The sequence below is a fragment of the Ictidomys tridecemlineatus genome, chromosome 10, assembly GCF_052094955.1.
Source record: "Ictidomys tridecemlineatus isolate mIctTri1 chromosome 10, mIctTri1.hap1, whole genome shotgun sequence".
NCBI lineage: Eukaryota > Metazoa > Chordata > Mammalia > Rodentia > Sciuridae > Ictidomys > Ictidomys tridecemlineatus.
The window spans coordinates 42,992,294-43,013,180 of NC_135486.1; the positions used below are offsets into that span (position 1 = coordinate 42,992,294).

Sequence of the window (20,887 nt, forward strand, 5' to 3'; positions counted from 1 at the left end):
GAATTTATATTAATCTTAAATTACAAACATTGTAATATTATATAAAAGACTCATAATGAAATAATTTGTTTAAAAAAATCTGTGAGTGTTTTAAACTGACTGATGCTTTTGTTTAAACCTTGATTTAAATTTTGGAGGTTTACTTAAATATTCTGTACTCAGAATTGGAATTTTTAGCAGTTTGAAGCATTGATCATCCAACATAACCCTTCATGTATTACTTGAGCAAGATTAGACTCTCAAAATAGTAGTCTGTTCAATATCTTAGCATGAGGTAGATTAACTATTTAATAACAAAATTAAATATTACATTTTTTGTTAAAAAAATTTTAATATAGAATATTGTATATTACTTACCTGGGATAAAATACTTATCCAAACATATCTTGTACATGTAAGAACAAATGAATTAATAGAATTTTGATTTCCTAAGTTATAGAATATCCTTATTTTAAAACTTTTGTACCTAGAAATTTGTTAATGTCTTCATGATTTTCTATTTTATTGAACTATAGGTTTTTAAAATAGTTTCTAATTATCATCTGTATTTCAGTAGTGTCTTTGGCAATATTTTCTTTTCATCATGAATTTTAGTAACTTTAGTTTGTTTGGTTTTTTCATTAGCTTGGTCAACGGTTAATGAATTTTATTTATTTTTTCCAAGAACCAACTTTTTGTTTCATTGATTTTTTTTGGAACTGAATTTTTATTTTGTTTCAATTTCATTAATTTTTGGCTCTGATTTTAATTATTTCCTATCTATTACTACTTTTGGTATTGTTTTGTTCTTTTTCTAAAACTTTGAGATGTAATGTTAGGTTATGTATTTGGTGGCTTTCTATTCTTTTAATAAATGAGCTCAATGCAATGAACTTTCTTCTTAAAATAACCTTCATAGTATCCCAGAGATTTTGACATGTTCTGTTGCTATTGTCATTTATCTCTGAGTATTTTTTAAATTTATTTTTGTAGCTGTATAAAGAGGATATCTTTATTTTATTTATTTTTTATGTGGTTCTAGATTAAACCCAGGGCCTTAAACATGCTACGCAAGCACTCTACCACTGAACTACAGTTCTTGCCATAAGTAATTTTTAAAAAAATTTCATTTGTGATTTATTCAGCTATCTATTAGTCATTCAAGAGTTTATTATTTAGTCTCCAGGTATTAGAGTAGCTTCTATTTTTTATGTTATCATTGATTTCTAATTTTATTCCATTATGATCTGATAGAATGCAAGATATTATCTGTATATGTGTGTGTATATGTGTGTGTGTATTTACTAAGAGTTGTTTTGTGGCCTAAGGTTTGGTGTATTTTAGATAAGGTTTCATGTGCTGCTGAGAAGAAAGTGTGTTCAGTCATTCATGGATGAAATATTCTACATATGTCTGATAAACCTAAAATATTAATTATATTTTGTAGTTCTATAGCTTCCTTATTTAGTTTTTGTTTGGAGAATCTATACAATGATAAGAGAGGTGTGTTAATGTCACCCAGTGTTATTGTCCTGTGGTCTATTTGTTTCTTGAAATTGAGAAGGTTTTGTTTGATATACGTAGATGCTCCATTGATTGGAGAATAAATATTTATGATTGTTATGTCTTGATATATAATCCCTTAAGCAGTATGAAATGGCCTTCTATGTCCCTTCTGATTAACTTTGTCTTAAAGTCCACTTTATCTGATATGAGGATAGAAACCCCTGTTTGTTTACAAGATCCATATGAATTATGTGTTTTTATCCTATCCTTTTACCTTTTATCTGTGGATGTCTTTGCCTATGAGGTGAGTCTCTTGGAGACAGCGCATTATTGGGTCTTGGTTTTTTAATCCAATTTTCCAGTCTATGTCTTTTGATTGATGAGTTTAGGCCATTTACATTCAATGTTACCATTAAGAAATGATTTTTATTCCCTGTAATTTTATTTCTGTTTTTAAATTTAAATTAGTTTCTCCTTTGATTGCCTATTCTTCTAGTGTAGTTTCTCCCTTTGCTGGTTTTCATTTTTATTTTTCATTTCTTCTTCATAAAACATTTGAGTATGTTTTGTAGTGTAGACTTTCTAGTTGTGTATTCTTTTAACTTTTGCTTATCATGGAAGGTTTTTCTTTCATCATCAATTCTGAAGCTTAATTTTTCTAGGTATAGTATTTTTGGTTGGCATCAATTTTCTTTCAGAGATCAGTATATATTATCTCAAGACCTCTTAGCTTTGAGGATTTGGGCTGAGAAATCAGCTGAGATCCAGATTGGTTTGCCTCTAATAGTGACTTGTTGGTTTTCTCTGGAAGCCTCTATATTTTAGGCTTGAATTGTTATCGTTATATTTTATAAGGTAAAAATATTTAAAGCAGGTATGAAAGATAAGTCAGTTATACGAGATTCATTTCTAATAGTGAAATGAGATATTTATAGTGAGATTTTCAATATGAGTATAAAATATATTGTGAATACATGAACAAACCCTGTCATTGATGGACAAAATCTGACTTTTTTTTCCTATTGAAAAATGTATAATAACATACACTACCAAATATTTGTCTTTGATTGTTAATTGATATTTCCATTCACATTTCATGAATCATTTTAATGTCTGAGATTTTAAATGAACACTCCAAAATAAAGAACACCTCAGCTTATCATAAGTTTAGGTTTAACATATAATTTATCATATTAGATGTTGCCAAGATTTTATTAGATTTTTCTCAGAATCTGAAAACTATGAAATGGAAAGGAATGGATTCTTTCACATAACAATCTAGCTTATAGAAGCATTCTGGAATTAATTGGTGTGGGAGAAAAATCCCCCAATATCTTTGGGAATACAAATAGAAAGACAAATAATGTTAACTCTACTTACTGTTTTCTGCATATAAACTAACTAAACAACAGATCCAAAACAGCAGTGTTGAGAATGAAATATTTGATAATTATTTCACCTCCTATTCATATATATTACTTTTTTAACATGTCATTGCACAATTTCCTAAGAACAGTTCTTAAAAGCTCTCATCCCCACTCTAGCACAGCCCTGGCATTTAAATCAGAAGTGTCCAATTCATGATCCAACCATGGAATTCAGTAACTACTGCACCATGAGAAAGCCTCTTCCTCAAGCCTCATTTCCTCATGTACTCTGAGGGTGAAAATACTTATTCTATAGGGTGGCTGAGAGGTTGAATGAAAGAATATAAAATAATCATAAAAATCAAAGGGGAAAGGTACCATTGGGTGTGCAGGGGAAGTGCTTGGGCATGACATTGACTAAATTGCAGTGTTATATTATATATTACATGAACGTAGGAACATGTAACAACAAATCTCATAAGTGTGTACAACTATAATGCAACAATAAAGTGGGAGGAGGGAAATGAAAAAAATATACATATGAGCAAAAAAAATATAAAAGACTTCTTATAAACTTACCTCTCTCTTTAGGAAAGATACAAGCTTACACAGAGCTTTTGAAGTTAATTTCGAAAACATATCCTAACTCATTAATTATGTGCGATTAGTTAAGCCATGAGCCCTCTTAATAAAACTATTTTAACAAATCTGGCAGTTAAACAAAAGGATCCAAGTAACAACTGAAAGTAGACCTGGTTATTTTACAAGTTATTTTATTTTCTTTACAAGTAAAGAAAGGCAACCAATACAAAGGAAATCGGCAATGTCCTAGAATATGCCCAAGCGTCGGAGAACATCATATTCTCCAGAAATCACAGAGGCTCCAGGGAGTACTTAGAGCCAAAACTGCAATTTCTCTGCCCGCCCTTCAATTGATGTGTACTCCAAGCATATTTTCTGTGTAGCTGGACACTTTATTACAGACAGAAGGATACCACTCAGTGAGGCCGGTGTTTATGGCCTAACTTTTTTAAAGAGGAATTTGGAAAACTTCCCAGACACTGCATCTGCCCCTAGCCTGTGCACCTTGGAGTATGAGGCCGACCAGAGAGACTTGAAGACTACTAAATTTATTAGCAGTAGACGGGCCACTCTATCTTTCACTGCAGTAACAGTAGGTGATCCCATCAAAAATCTGTCTGCTGGCTAGCCTGCAATTCCAAGCTGACATCTATGTAGAGTAGAACCTGCTGACTAGAAACAAATACTACTTCCTTGAAGAAACATATCATGAGCTAAATGTTCAACCAAGGAGTTACCTTCTACTTCCATCTGAGAAAAGGGTTTCATTATTATCTATGCATAATTTTTTATATACCTACTTTTCTTCTTTTTTGCCATTTAAGAACGGTAAGCAGAAGTGGAGCATTTCAGGAGAATTCAATGGTTCAATTACTAATACTTAGTGATGATTTTGATATAACTGGGAAAACAGTTAAGCATGAATTAATCTCATTATATTTCAGCTATAATATAATCATGATCCATTACAAATGCACCTCAATAGCCAGCCTCATGGTAAACAAACTGCTTGCCAATATTTTCCGTAAAATAATAGAAAAGACAAAAATCAAATACAAACTTAAAAAGTAAACTATGTATCATAAATAGTTACAGTTTTCTGGAGTTACTCTGGAATAGTTCTGTTAGGATCTGTAATTCACAGAGGCCATGGGGCTTCCATAATATTGTAGTACTAGTTAAGACCAGAAGTAGGATAAGGCAACTGAGGTAGGGTCACACAGTACAGAGCCCAATCCTGGCTTTATTTAAAATTTTGTATAGATTTTCTTGTGGATTTTTTTTACATTGTTTTTCATTTTTAAATGTTTCATTAAAATATTATTTTTATTAATCCAGGGGTTTTTAGTGCCTTAAAATTTTGTGCCTGAGTCAAGAGCCTCCCTTGCTTTACCATAGTCCTGGTCCAGAGAAGATTCTTTTCCCCAAAATTAGTTTTCCTACAATGTACTCCACAAAACATGGGATATTAATATGTTGTTTCACTAAAAATGGAAAGGAAATGAGAAATGGAAAAACTGCATCAAATATGTTAGAATTTTTACCCAGATACAGTTAAATAGGTTCTTTATCTTTCTTTTTAGACAGCTTTAATGACCTGATATACATTGAGAAGCTCACATATTATGGGGCATTTCTTCAACCTATTCGCCCCCAAGATTCAGTAAATGATATTCTGAGAAGCATATCATTTACTGAAGTTAAAATTCATTGTAAAGGGCTATGAAAATAATGGAAAACACCAAAATAATAGAAAACATGCTTGGCACTTCTTAAATAAAGCAGTGTCAAACACAACACTCTTACCAGTAAAGTCTGTTCCAACTGGGTGAGTGGTGCTGGGGAATTTACAATATCCATTTCCTGTGAAACGGATGCCTTTCATCATGGTGGCCATGGGAGCTGGTAGGGATGACTCTCTCCTTTCCAGCTGGTATAGAGGAGAGGGACCATTTACTTCTTCAGGTAGAAACCACCTCACGTGAATCGTGGTGCCGTTGATTCCTTTAACCACAGGAGGCCTCAGGAGGGCAGGTGCTAAGTATTAGAAAATTTGTGTTACATTCAAGAATCTAGTTTCTATCTCTAGACACAAATATTCACACATATGTACAGTGCATGCACTTGTGTACATCACACTCAAAATCCAATCAGTTGTGGTCACAAGTATCTACATGGTTCTAAGAACTGACCATACAACATGGTTTCTATCCAGTGTGACTAAACACAACTTAAATGATGAAAAATTCTTAATCAAAAACTTCCAAAATTAATTTTTCTTGAGGTTAATTTCTCAATTTTTTTCTAAACAAATAATAGATTATAGTAGTCACTGCTCATGTCCCATCTAGAGTCCACTTATCATGTATGTGTTCCATTGCCTTAGCTTTTGCACCTTTTAGCCTTCAATGGCTCATAGACTGACCCCTTCTTCTCAGAATTCCCTTTGGCTGAGTGGGAGCTGCCTTACCTAGGAGCTACAGAATTCCCCAGTGAGGCCTGCAGCCAAAGGCTAGTTCTGATCACAAAAGACAGAGTCCCTTGATTTAACATTTCAGTAACTTGGTGCTACAATTCATAAGGTGCTAAAACTATTCAATGTGCTATGTGAGCACGTGTTTGAAATGGAATATGGGGGAAATAAGATGGAGTGTAGGGTCTGAGAAGAATTGGGCAGGGTGAACTGTCACTAATTTGTGCAAAACAATTGAGTAACAGAGGAAGAGTGAACCTAGGATCCCACATCTCTGAGATCATTTTGTTGTTGTTGTTATTGTTGTTGTTTTTTAAGGAGTCAGAAAGTAATTTTTTTAAGACTTTAATTTTTGGAGTGGTTGTACATTCACAGCAAAATTGAGAGGAAAGGACAGAGTGTTATGGCATATCTCATGCCCCTGCACAGCCTCTCTCATTACCAGTATCTCTCACCAGAGTGGTTTATTACAACTGATGAGCCTACATAGGACATCATTATCACACAAAGTCTATCCTTTACCTGACGTTTCACTCTTGGTTTAGTACATTCTAAGGGCTTGAACAAAAGTATAATGACCTGTATCCATTCTTATAGTATCCTATAGTGTTTTCACTGCCCCCAAATCCCTCTGTGCCTGCCATTCATGCTCCATCACTAACCCCTATCAACCATTCATCACTTTACTCTCTTAAATATTTATTTGCTTATTTTGCCTTTTCCAAAAGGTTACATATTGGGATCACACAGTATTTAATCTTTTCAAAATTACTTCTTTCACTAAAATACATGTAAGATTTTTTTTCATGATTGATAACCCATATTAACAATATTTATAATACTCCATTGTTTGTATGTAGAGTTTATTTATTTATCTACTGAAAAAAAATCTTCATTCCAAAGCTTCAACATTCATAAAACTGCTATAAACATGCATTTGCAACTTTTTGTGTGGATGCAATATTTCAACATCTTTGGGGGAAATTCCAAACAAGCAGAATGGCTGGATCATATGGTAAGGGAACGTTTAGTTGTGGAAGAAACTGTCAAGCTGTCTTCCAAAGTTCCATTCTGCATTCCCACAAACAATAAATGAGAGTTCCTGTTGCCCCACATCCTCAAAAGCCCCTGGTCTTATCAGTGTTCCAGATTTTGACCATTGAAAGGAACGTGTTGTGCTGCCTCCTTGTTTCAATTTTCACTTTCCTCAAGACATATGATGTGGAGCATCTTGTCATACACTTATTTGCCCAGTCTATATCTTCTTTGGTCAGAAAGCCATTTCATATACAATTTCCTGATTTTTGTCAAACTTAGAAGTGATATAAATAAAAACAAAGGAACAAGTAGAATACCACTCTGAATACCAAATAGAGCATTTGTACGTCAGCAGTTGACAAACTCTGATCCAGGGCATAACAGACTCTGGGCAGCCTCAAGTCCTGAAGCAGTCAGGAGCACTGCTGTCCCTGAAGCAACAGTGCCTGGTCATCAGCAGTGATCTCAGACATGGAGCAGCAAGTTCCCAGTGCCCTCAAGTACATTGGGGCCGGGCATGCTTCAAGATCCTGGGACACTGGCAATTCTTGGGAGTTCCAAAGAAATTCTAAGAGAAACAGAGATTAAGATTTTCTCTACAAAGGCAATGAGAGCATCACCCAAGCTGCTGAAAATTGTGGCTAATGTGCTTGTGTTTTGATTTTTTTGTTTCTTTGAACAGTTGAGTTAGTGGGCTGACATTTTTTTTTTTATGCTAAGTGTGTTGGCTGGATTTGATAGGTGAAAGTGAAGACCACGCCTACTTAAAAATAACTCCTAAAAAGGCTGTGAACTTTTAATTTAGACCTGTGTTAACATAGCCTTATCGACACTGAGGCATGCGCCTATTTCAATAAACATAAATCAAAATGATATAAATATAAGAACCCTGGAATCATGAAAGGAAACCTACCTTAAAACAGCTTAAATTATTATGCATTACCTTTTAGACTTTGGCCAGCTTTCTCTAAAAGAGAAATAATTACTTGTGATTCTATTTTAACTTTTAGTCAAGAAGAAAAGGCACTGAACAAAAAGTTCATTAACTTAAAAAGATAATTAACAATTCTGTTCATCTTCTGCCACTGAAACCCATGTGATATTTTTATATATGTATAAATCTATAAATTATATGCATGATTTATCTTAGTATTCTGTGCCAAAAAGCAGCTAAATAGTGGGTTCTTAAAGATTTCATTCTGCAAGCTGTCATCCCACTTCAAAATAATCCAAAACAAAATAAAAAGATAAACCATCCAGAAACTTCTTCTCCCGCTAAGATTGTCATCAGAGTTTGGAATTCGACCATTGTATTAAAATTTCATCAGGCCACTCTGTTGCATCTTGTGCCCATTATCTCATTGAATTTTCAGAGCAAGAAAGCTATAAATTAGGTGTTATTTTTATTTCCATGTTATAGGAGAGAAAACTTAGGGTCAGATTAACTAACTTGCTTAAACGGACACAGCTGAGAAGGAACAGAGGCAGAACTCAGCCTGCAGCCTTCTGATTTCAAAGCCCTAGACTTAAGCACTCTGCTTATTGCTACCTTAGTTATGAGCTTAACCACAGAAAGATGGCTGCCCAAGATTTTTCAGTCCTGGGCTCAAAGATGCAAGTGAAGAAACACCTACATAATTTATTTTTAATTTTTAACTTTTTAGAAACACACAAAAAAATGATATTTTGAGTTCTTCTATTTTCTGGACTCCAGAAATTGAATAGTGTTCTGGGACTAGGGTGCTGAACTTTTCAATTTGAAAAATACCATCTAGCCCAATAGAACTTTCCCTAATACTGAAAATGTTCGAGATTCATTTCATTTGAACTGAATATTTAAAGGAAGCATGAATCGGCCTCCTGCACTTTTTAATGATGGAACAGTTTCCTTGTTTGAAAAGAGCACTCTTGTCCTCAAGGTGACCTTTGTTTGACATTCAATACAACTTTACTCTAACTGAATGAGGAGAGCAATGAAGTTCTGCACCACCATGCTATTCAGAATTCTATAGCACTTCTTATCACTTCTTATCAGAAATATAAATTGAGAGTCAAAAATCTAAAAGGATTCCAGCAATTCTGTAGTTGCCTTTTAAAAGACAACCTCCTAAAAGTGAGAGCATGCACTTGCTTTTATTTTGGCAAAAAGATTATAATCAGTAAAGGCACTCTTTCACTGACAGTCCACAAAGTAATGTCAACTATTCAAAGTCTAGTAAGTTGTGGAGCACTTCCTTCGATTCTTAGGGGAATAGTCTCACCAAGCAATTACACTGTTCTTAGGAAGTCAACTCTAGAGAATGAGTTGAACTAGGCATATTTTATCCTTTTCCTTAAGAAAAATTTTTTTTAAAAGTCTAGCTGGTGTATTGTACAGTTTCAGATGGAGTAGTCAACCAAGCCTGTTTGAAAGGGTGAGCGTCCTACTGAGTCATTCTTTTCTCTAAGACCAGAAGGAGGAATTAAGTGAAGTTGTCAATCAGTTAAACTAGACTGGCCTGTTGCCCCCCTGCCCAGCCCTACCATCAACATACACACAGAATCACCAAGAGAGATTGAGGTAATGAAAGCCTATTTGTTAGATTATAAAAAAGCAAAGGGATTATAGATACAAATAAATATGGTCTTTAAACATTTCTTAATTATAAAACAGTAAATTAAGAGATAATATTAAATAACAGGAAGGGCTCTGCAGACTTTTAGAATTATATTTCACTTTCAAATTTTCAATGCTGCAAAGATTTCAGAAAAATTACAAAATTTATATCTGCCTAAGCTTTCCTATGAACAACATGAGGATAAATTTTGGGCAAAATATTTTGACAATAACATCTGTTACCACAAAAATGCATGATTATTTTAGTTTTACAAAACAAATTTCTATACAAATACAAGGCAATATTACTACTAACCAATAACACATCTTTCAAATTGCATATTGTGGAAGAAAGCAATTTACCTATATTTAAGATGTATCTGTATTTACTTAGAAAATTCTATTATGAATGTAAAACATAAAATGCATTCTCAATATCTATCATCTCAAAAAATAATATATGATGTCTGCTTTCACTTGGAATGAAATTAAAGTGTTCTTGTAATATTTTTCTCAGTTGCTCTGTAATCCAATTTCTAGTCAATCTCTCCTATTTATAAAGATACTTGTATAAAATGATCTGGTAATCTACTTCTTTATGCAGCATTTATTACTTTATAATCTGATTAATGGCATATTGTAATGAATAAATTTGCACTTGCAAAATTTATGTAGTGTGAGTTTTGAGCATCATAGGATAAAAACTAGGCAGACACTCTTACTGATACACAGGTCTTTGTAATCAAATTTCTACATTTGTTTCCAGGGAAGAATTTGTTGTCTATGAAGACTGTATGACTGTGTCATTCATTATGTTAAAATGTTATCCACTTACTATTATGAAAACAGAAATCTAGAAGTGACTAGCCCTCCCATGTTTCAGGGATACGTAGGGAGCAGATTAACATAACACAACCTTAGGCGCCTGACTAAAGAAAATAATTTGACTTTCTCAAAGATGTAGAACTGTGACAAGAAATGCAATTTGCCAAATTGCTGGGCCAGAATACTTGCACGAGGGTTCTGGGACGAGGATGCAGACAACAATCCAGGTGAAGAGGTCATGGTTTCCCAACTGACAAGTTCCCGGCTGTAACTGCTCACTAATGAGTACCCAGAAGAGGGAGAGATTCTCCCCACAAACTTAGAGATCTACCCAACATTGCCATATTGACTATCTGACTTACTATTTCTGACTTAAGAGAAAAAAAATATATTTGCCATTTCCTGTTCACTAATCATATTCATGAGTAGATACACTCAATGAGACTAACCTGAAAAGCAGAAAATTTAGGTTCTAGACTGGCTCTGTAAGACACTAATTAAGGAACATTGGCTAATAATCCATTATTTGATCTCTCTATTCCTCAATTAACTCATTTTTTAAGCAGTAACAGACCTGGTTGTGTCTAGGATCTCTAGTTTCAAATTTTATGAATGAACATTTTAAAACTAGTGCTTCTCAGTTTGCAAACCACAAAGGGGTGTGGGGCATACTGATCTCCTTAGTCCTTGAAGAAGCCGGCAGGAACCCTCTGGCTTATTCCCTTCAGCTTTCAGCCACTGTTTCTTTACCCAAGTATGAAATACAAATGTTAGGATTGGTCTGTGTATTCCCTCAAATAAACAAAGGCTACAAAGGCAATACTTTTGCAGAACTTAAATGAGCTTGTTAAACAAAGACTACCTTAACTCATTACCATTTTGGTGATAATTGATGATCTGCATGTACCTAAGTAGCATCCTATAGGTGAAGAGAAAAGGGGATCCATTATTTCTGAACTGCATATATAGTAGCAGTGATGACAGCAACCACCATTCCCTAAAGTCCACCATTAATAAAAGGTAGTTGCTTGGACTGTAATTATGGCATCCTTGCTACCCAAACTTGAAGCTTTTATGGGGCTTATGCAATTAACTACTTAAATGCATCGTAACACTTGCTTCTCTGACAGCAAAGTATTGATTTTTTAATCATTTTCAAGTCTCCTCCAGCACAAATAAATGTACTACAGTTACAGTTAATGCACTGTGTACATGCATTAAATGCTGGTGTCACACAATTTATTATTTTGTGATATATAAAATTCAAGTCTGGCTTCTCAGAAAGTACCATCAGTGATCTAACATCAGCATGGGAACTACCATTGTCCTTGATCTTCCAAATTCTCTAACTTCAAAAAGCTAGAGACCTTTTTTAATAGGATACTTAGGCTTTCAAAAAAAAAAAAAACCTGAGAGGTGCTGAATGTAAATCTTTTATATATGTCAGTGTGAGAGAAAAGTTTAAATAGCCTACCAGAGAAGATTCAGTTTATATTTTCCTAAAGGTGTCACTGTGGGACCTATAGCAACTTTGTTCAGATGAATTTTTGCCTGGTTAATTTCTTTCCTTACAGTTTTTAGGGCACATCTGTCAAAATATTTTGCATACGAGAGCCTCTCTGATTCAGTCACTTTTTACATATTTTAATTGCATTGTTTTAATGCCTTATTATAGAATGCACATATAGTCCATTACAAAACTAAGACTGTGTTTTTAAAATTTGATTTCTGAATGCCATTCCTCAAAGACAAATAGGCCAATAGACACTCTGACAAAGTCTCGTAATTAAAAGCAGACCTAATGACCAAGGTCATTATGTGTTTCACAAAAACACACTTTCCTTGGGTACATTTACACACTCAAAATTAAAGTCGGTGAGTAAAAAGCAGTTAATTTTGTTTTGTTAGAAATAATATCATTTTAGTTTTAGCATCTAAGACAGATGCCAGCATTTCACTCTGAACAGATGGTAATTCCATCTAATAGTGCATCTCTGTATTAGTAAGGTCTGTTGTGTATACAAATAGTAATAAACACTAGGTAAGGATCAAAATAAATTTTAATTGTTGACATTAAATCCTGGCAGCCACAGTTCTAAGGCTGCAATATTCCTTTTTCAAGTCTGTCAGATTTACTAATGCTGCAAAAGCTTTTCTGAAATCTGCCAGATTCCAGTTCCAATAAAAACATGTTTGCACACTACCAGTTATGGTCTTCAACCAGGATACCTGTACTCAAACGCTGAAATAATTCTTCATGAATGACATAGAACCAGTGCTACTGTCTGTGTGATTGTGTGCCAGTGTTTATTTTTTTTTAATGCTCCTGAATGACTGAACATTTAATTAAGGAATCAGTAATAAAATGGTGCATCCAATTGTAACATTAGGGGCCACAGCATTATCACAGCCACTTTCTTACCCTGCTAAGTAGAGATCACCCATTCAATGCACGCTGGGCTTCCTAAACTCTCCAAAAGTGACATCATCCTTTGATTTTGTTTAGTATCCCTGAGTCTGAAGGATTTCCCCGACAATCACAGACAGCATCAGCAGTGCTTTCTATAGGCTTGCTGGGGGTCAAGTGTGCCAACAAGCATAGATCTGGTTCCCATAATGCCTCCAGCTATCTGGTATTACAAGTAGTATTTCCTATTTATTTTGGGAAGCTGCCATATTTTTAAAAAAGAAACATTTTAAAAGCAAAACAATAAAGAAAAAAACGATTTGGCATTCAGGTGACTGTTCAATAACAAACATGCATTGCAATCATATTTCTTTAAAAAATGGATGTATTTTTTTTTAATCATGAAAAATATATTGCTTCCACCATATGGGACAACCAACGACTCACCAACCGATTTAAGATGCAGCATATTGAGCTGACCATATGTTACAGTGCTGTTGAATGGCTGAGTGATTCATGCCCGTCACATTCTAGTATATCAATTAAAGCTCCTTGAAGTCTGCATGATTTGTGTCTCTGTTATTAAACCCTGCTAATTCATCCCACTTACACATCTGTTATAAATCTCTAGGAGTGCTGCATGATTCATGGCAATCTGTGAGCATGCTACAGCAAATTCTTCTCCTTGTAATTAACAGTAAATTGTTTTACTGCCATGCAATGAATTTTTCAGTTATATTGCAAATGAACTCCTAAATGTGCGGTTCTTTCCTAAGAACTGACTTATATCATTAGGCAATTAAAAAGTATTGCTTTGAACCAAAAGCTTTTAATCAAGAGAAATACAACTTAAATGTTGCTTAAGAGCCAAGGAAATTTGACATGGTGGTTATGAGTGTAAAATAATTTCTGTTGAAAGAGCAAAACAAACAAACAAAAAAACCTTCCGTGCACTCAGTTTCACTGATGCTAAGACACAAGAACTGCTGCCTGAGAAGACTTGGTGAGACAAGTTTTTGCACAGATACTGTTTATCTGAGAAGTTACTTAAGTCATCTGTCATTACTAAATTTCTCAGGCTGCTTTACACTTCTCTAATTGTAAAATGCTGCTTTTATTCTTGAAATAAATAATTGGATAATTAGCCAAGTTGAATCATCAGAGGATTCCAGTGCCGTTCAAGTGTTCTTGTCAAAGGTGAAGCAAATTCATTTCAGCTCGCCTCTGCAGCTCTTCCAAGAGGCTTTGATTTTTTTTCCCACCACTTTCTTGGCAGCAGCCTCAGATTCATGAGTCCATACATCAAGTCAGTAGTTTAACAACAAATGGAATTAAATTCAAAGAAGGGAAACTAATTGAAGGACAGCAACAAAAGTGTTTGGTAATGTGCTTTTTAATATGGCATGCCACATTTGCATGATAATTTTTCCTTTTTAGCATGGAGCAGAAAGTGACTAGCTTAATGAGGGATTATTCAAGACAGGAACGAACAAAATGCATTCATAACTAAGAACAAAGATTGTATTATGAAGCGAAAACAGGCAACCTCAGAGAAGTAACTGGATGATTGGTTTATGCATTATGAATAAAAAGGTAGAAAAATATTTATATTAGTATTCACTAATGACTATATATACAAGATTGTTGTAATTAAAATTATAAATTAACATATTAAGAGTGCTTGTTTAATCACTCCGGGTCCTATTCGCAATGAAAAGACTTATGTTATGTACCTGCATGCAAAACAATGTGTGTTTTCAACCCAGAGGCAAACAGACTATACATTTCACTTTGGATTTAGAGTGAAAACTTAATGCACCACTAATTATTTGCTTAATGGGAGATGGGCACTCCTAAGCTCAGAGAATTAGAGGTCAATTTATAACAGGTGAAAGAAATATCATGTTATTCTGTCAGGAATGAATCTCCAAAAGGAATTTCTTAAAAAGAAGGTTTAAAGTGGACTCCGTTTGAAAAAAGTGAAAATACAACAAATTTCCTAAATTAAATGGGTAATTTTTAAGAAAAAGTGTAATAAAAATTTTCAGAGGGCCCACTTCATCAGACCTTCACACTCATTCAACTAGAAACAAATCTGAAGCTGCAATGACACTATTTTGAGATTTTGCAAAGGTGAGACACTAGCTATTCCTGGAAGAACACCTTCAGTAAGTCAGTTCTCAGACTTTGTCACTAGCATCAAAACCAAGAGAGAGCAATACAATACCTGGGACACAATGGACCCATTCTAATCAAAGGCAGTAGGAATAAAATATTTAAAACAAAAAAGAGCCAATTATAATTCCCAAGTTTTTAATGAAACAACCAGATAAAACTTTACAAATATCTTTTTTATTTTATTATCAAGATTCGAGGAAACATTTTTTTTCCAAGATTCAATGCTTCTAAAAGGCTAAAGATCACTTCTAATTTGCAATGCTCTTTTTCAAAAATTTTGGATGGCTGCTAGCCTCTTTTCATCTCTGATAATGAGCTCATATCACTATATTAGATTTAAGAGTTTAACTTCCCTCAAGTCCATTGAAGTTTGCTGGAATAATATATACCTCCCAATTACAATGTTATTACTAGAAGCAACAGAGAAGGAAGAATCAGACTGCAAGTCAACTTTCATTCCTTTCCTACTACAAATTTGTTGATTATTCAAAAGAACAGGCATCCACATCATTTATTTCTATGACATAATTTCCATGAGTTCTATCTAGATGTTTAATCTTGGGAAATTTTTAGAAAAAAAAATTACTCACATACTGTAAATAAAGGAGGGAGATGGATACTGAATCTATATTTGGTGGGGTTTCCTTATAATTAAATAAAACAAGTAAGTTCCTTTTCACTGACCAAAAGCTACCTGAAAATGGCGTATTGTACAATAAAGTATAGGACAAGTTATTTCCCTTCTACTGCCATGTAAGTGATGTTATTTTCTTCTTGGAAGACAAAGGTCAGAGAGTTCCCATAAAATATACTAAGGGATTAAAAACAAACTTTTGCCCTAGGTTGAATGCCTTGCACAAGAATAAAATAAATGACAACAACAACAAAAAACCCAAAAGACAAAAATCAAATGAACAATAAAAACCAACTCCCACCCTACCCTAGAAAATCACTAAAATAATTTCTCCTTTAGGAAAGAAAAGATTTCAAATGCTTTAGGGGACAAAGGCTGCAAATATTAAGTCCAAAGCAGAGAAAGTTTGTAGATATCTGTTTATAAATATATGATCTATTTTTACATCGCCATTAAAACTCGCTTACCTGCTGCTAAAGTTTGTCCTGCTCCTGAAGCACTGGTTACACAACCAATTGAATTGCAGAGAGAAACAGTAAACTTGTATATCCCATAAGGCTTTAGTCCTTTTACAACATAAGACAGGTCTTGGGATTTAGCCATGTGCAACAGCTTCAAGACAAAACATAATAATAATAATCAGATAATATATAATCAGTGCAAAAAATATAATCTTGCCAGGCAAAGTTTCATGAATTCAGACACAAGGAATTAAGGCCAACTACTATTAGGAAAAGGGATTTTTTTTTAAGAGACTCAACAAGCCAGGATTTAATTGATAATTGTACAATCACACTGTTTTATGAGGTAATAATCCAGTTCCTGAGTGGATAAATGAGGAAACCAAGTTATTGCCTCATAAAGCAGCGTGGTGGTATGGTTATTGTCACCAATAGTAGAGATAAAGATGGTGACATTGTCATTGTTATTGTGAAAAAGTCCAAACAAAACCATGGGACTTGGCCAAAAGTAACCCAGTGTAGTAATACCACATGCTATTTGATGGCATCAGAACAGAACAATGTCGCTATGTTAAATCAATTCTATCATTTTCTGAAAAAAAGCCAAAGAACAAAAAGGGGAAACAATTAAATATATTAGTGAGTATCCACATGAGGTTAATTCTCAATTATCTTTCTTATATAAACAAGCATATGCAGCTTAGATCAAAGTTACTTTTTTTTTTTGAAATGATGTCTTTATCATGCACTTTCAAATGAAAATAGCAGATTTGGGCAAAGGAGACAGAGAGGAACTCTGTAGTCCACAAACAAGTAATTAAACCGCCAACACTGAGAATTGGCCCCTATCCTTATAACTACAATTGATCAAAAGGAACTATGTAAATTTGCTTAGGCTGTGGATATGAATGATATTGAGGAAAAGAAGTCATTAAAGCAGAACACCACCAACAATGAATACAAAGTTATTTTTCTTAGGACTACTGATATAAACTCACATGACAAATAATGGTGTTTTGGTCAACAATGGACCAGACTGACAGTGTATGATTATGGTACCATTAGATATAATGGAGCTAAAATATTTCTATGACACAGAAATATTTTAGCTTGTGATGTCATAGCCATTATCATGTTGTAGCTTAAAGAATTACATGTTTGTGGTGACACGAGTGTCAACAAATCTGCTGCCAATGGTATGAAAGTATAGTACACACACTTATGTATAGTACAAAATACTGATACGATAACAAATGGCTGTTACTGTTTTACATATTTACTATATCATACATTTTATTACTGGAGTGTAATTCTCTATTTATAAAAACAAATTTTCCTATAAAGCAGTGTGCTGTGTAACACTAGAAGCAGCTTCACATATCTTGTGTCCACCACACTTCTCAATTGTATCTAGAGACCATGTGGAGTGATTGATGTATACCATCTTCTTATACACTTTGTGGTGTTTGCACCATGGATCTCCTAACAATACATTTCTCAGAACATATCCCTGTCTTTGAGTGATATGAATATATTTCAAATAAATGGATCTTCAATAAATAAATATGAATACAGATTATTATAAAGTTCAACATTTGGAGTATTTTTTAGATAATTTCCTTTAAGAGTATAATAAATCAAACTTGAAGTATTTGCCTAGGAATTGACTTTAAAATTTGAAAACCTAAAAAAAGCAAAAGAATAATAAAAACAATAAAATAAAACACCAAGCTGCTTTATTGTTCTAGATATAGAAAAAAAACATAACAATTAAAGACCAAATATCAGTTATAATTGTAAATTTATCCTAAATACTATGACATGCCAGATTGGCAGACTACACTGTTTAAACTAAAGGATGTGTATTGTACTAATTAGGATTTTATCACAAGAGAGTTGCCAATGAATCAAACATGTTCAAACTAGTGGAAAACTACAGCAAGAAATCACAAATCACTGACTCTTTTTTCTATCTAATATATAAAATAAAATTTTGTGTTGTATACATGCTCTGTTTACTAAGAAGGCTTAGAAAAATGGCAAATCTATTAAATTTAGTGGGTTTAAGAGTGTCTTCCCAAAATTTATGGCCACTGAAGATCTCAGAATGTAGCCTTCTGCACAGAGGGTCTTTACAGATGTTATAGCTAAGTTATCCTGTATTTATCGTTAGCCTTAAAGTCAATGACTGGAGCTTTTATAGGAGAAATGAGGATAAACAGGCAGGGGAGACAGAGACACAGAGAAGAAGGATGATATAATAACAGAAGCAGACACTGAAATTATTTCCCTAAAATCCAAATAGAACAAGCAACTGCTGAAACCTGGAAAGAGCAATAAAGGATTCTCCACTAAAATCTAGAAGGAGCAAAGAAGCTTAGTTTCAGACTTCTGGCCTTCATAACTACGAGGAACCAAAGATCTGTTGTTTTTAGTCCCTTCATTTGTGCAATATGTTATGGCAGCCCTAGGAAGCAAATACAACAAAGGTACAAAGATCTGACCTCTGAACTGCATTTGGGACAACCTCAAAGGTGACTTCGGTTCCAAAACTACCCACAGGATCAGTTCAGGCCTTCTACACTATTGCATCATAGCTCAACTTATTTTTTGGCTTAATTAGCATCTGTTAATTTGTTTTTATTGGTACATAATAATTATATAGAGTAGTGGGTTTTATTGTGAATATATATACGTGCACATAACATAATTTGATCAATTTAATTCCCCAATACCTCCCTTTGCCATCCTCTTCTCCTTCCCTCTTATCCCCTTGTACGACCCTGCTGTTTACCCTTCTATTTTTATTAGTTTTTATTGGTGCATTATACTTATACATAATAGTGTGGTTATATTTTGACATATTCCTAAGTTCATATAACATAATTTGCTCTATTTCAATTACCAGAAATTTCCTTCTCCCTCTCCTTCACCCTGTCTGTGACCCCTTTCCTCCACTCTACTGACCTTCCTATTTATTGTCATTTAAAATTGATACATTATAGTTTATACCAAAATATGGGATTCATTGTGATATATTCATATATGAACATAGTATAATTTGGTCAATTTCATTCTACTGATTCTCCTCTTTCCCACTCCTCTTCCCTCCCCTCAATACCCTTCCTCTATTTCATTGCTCTCCCTTCTATTTTCATATAATTCCCCCCCTTTTTTTCATTCCTTACTTTTCTGCAGGTTCCATACATGAGAAAAAACATTTGACCCTTGACTTTCTGAATCTGACTTATTATTTAGCATGGTGTCCTTCAATTCTATCCATTTACCAGCTAAAGGCATAATAATACCAATATCAAATTAAACTACAAAGCTATAGTAACAAAAACAGAATGATACTGGTATATAAACAGTTCTGTATAAACAGATACAGACACCAGCAGAATAGAAGACAGACAAACCCACACATATACAGTCATCTGATCCTAAACAAAGATGCCAAAAACATTCCTTGGAGAAAAGACAGCCTTTTTAACAAATAGTGCTGGGAAAACTGGTTATCCATATATAAAAGAATGAAACTAGTCTTTATCTCACACCCTGCACAAAAATCAACTCAAAATGAATCAAACACTAAAAAAATTAGACAAGAAACAATACAACTCCTGAAAGAAAACATAAGGTCAATACTCCAATATGTAGGCTCAGGTAATGGCTTTTGCAACAGGATTCGTAAAGTTCAGAAAATAATGCCAAGTGTTAATAAATGAAACAGCATCCAATTAGAAAGCTTTTGCACACACACAAAAAAATTAGAAATGTGAATAGGGGATCTACAGAATGAGAGAAAAATCTTTGCCAGCTACTCTTTTGACAGTGGACAAATATTCTAAACATATTAAGAACTCAAAAAAATTAACACCCAAAAAATCCTATAATTAAAAGGGCAAATGATCTACACAGACATTTCTCAAAAGAAAAATATGAATGGCCAAAAATATATTAAAAAGTGTTCCAACATCCTTAGCCATCAGAAAAAAATGCAAATCCAAAGTACATTGAGATTTCACCTCACCCAGTTAGGATGGCAATCATCATAAATACAAATAACAATAATTGCTGGTGAGGATGTGGGGGTTGAGTACACTTACGTATCGCTAGTGGAACTGCAAATTGGTATAACCACTTTGGAAAGAGTGGGTAGAGATTTCTTAGAAGACTAGGACTGGAACCACCATATGACCTAGCTATCACACCCCTTGATATTACTCCAAAAGAGCAAAAGTCAACATACTAGAATAGAATGATGTGTAAATACCAATGTTTATAGCAGTACAATTCATAATAACCAAGTTATGGAACCAACCTAGGTGCCTGTTAAGAGACAAATGGATAAGGAAGATATATACTCAATGGAGTTTTTATTCATCCACAAGAAAGAATTAAATCTTGCATCTCTTGCTACTTTACATGTATTGTTTCTTAGAGCTCTTTCCCATAAATCTTCTGCATGCTAGTCTTCTAGCACAGTGTATGGTTTCTGGGGAACTTGACCTAGAAAATTGTACCAGGAGAGGGCTTTGAAAGGAGTTTCTACAATGGTATTTTGGAGTTGGGTATCTCAACTGGCTGACAATGAGAATCTTGTTATAGGTAGTAAGTAGAGCACTGATAGGTAATAAGTAGAGCCCACAGCATTGTCTAGTCATACAATTTTTAAACTTCCATTGGTGATGAACTCATAATTGTTAGGACTACTTTGTGCAAAGCAGTACTTATCAGGACTATATAATCAGATGGCTCTTGCATTGTTATCAATGCATTGAAGAAAGACAATCTGAGGATAATTAACCACCAATTTAAGGTGAACTACAAAAGTCTCC

At 33.9% G+C, this 20,887-nt stretch overlaps 1 protein-coding gene across 13 annotated transcripts in view; it reads right to left on the reverse strand.

Annotated features, from left to right (window-relative positions):
- Ush2a (usherin) overlaps positions 1-20,887 on the reverse strand; it is a 738,328-nt gene that overhangs the window by 484,534 nt on the left and 232,907 nt on the right. For all 13 annotated transcript variants that reach the window (XM_078022812.1, XM_078022814.1, XM_078022813.1 and 10 more), the window contains exons 20-21: positions 16,053-16,197; positions 5,241-5,471 (exon numbers count right to left, since the gene is read on the reverse strand). In XM_078022812.1, the coding sequence (XP_077878938.1) occupies positions 5,241-5,471; positions 16,053-16,197 (376 nt within the window). The remainder of the gene's footprint in view (positions 1-5,240; positions 5,472-16,052; positions 16,198-20,887) is intronic.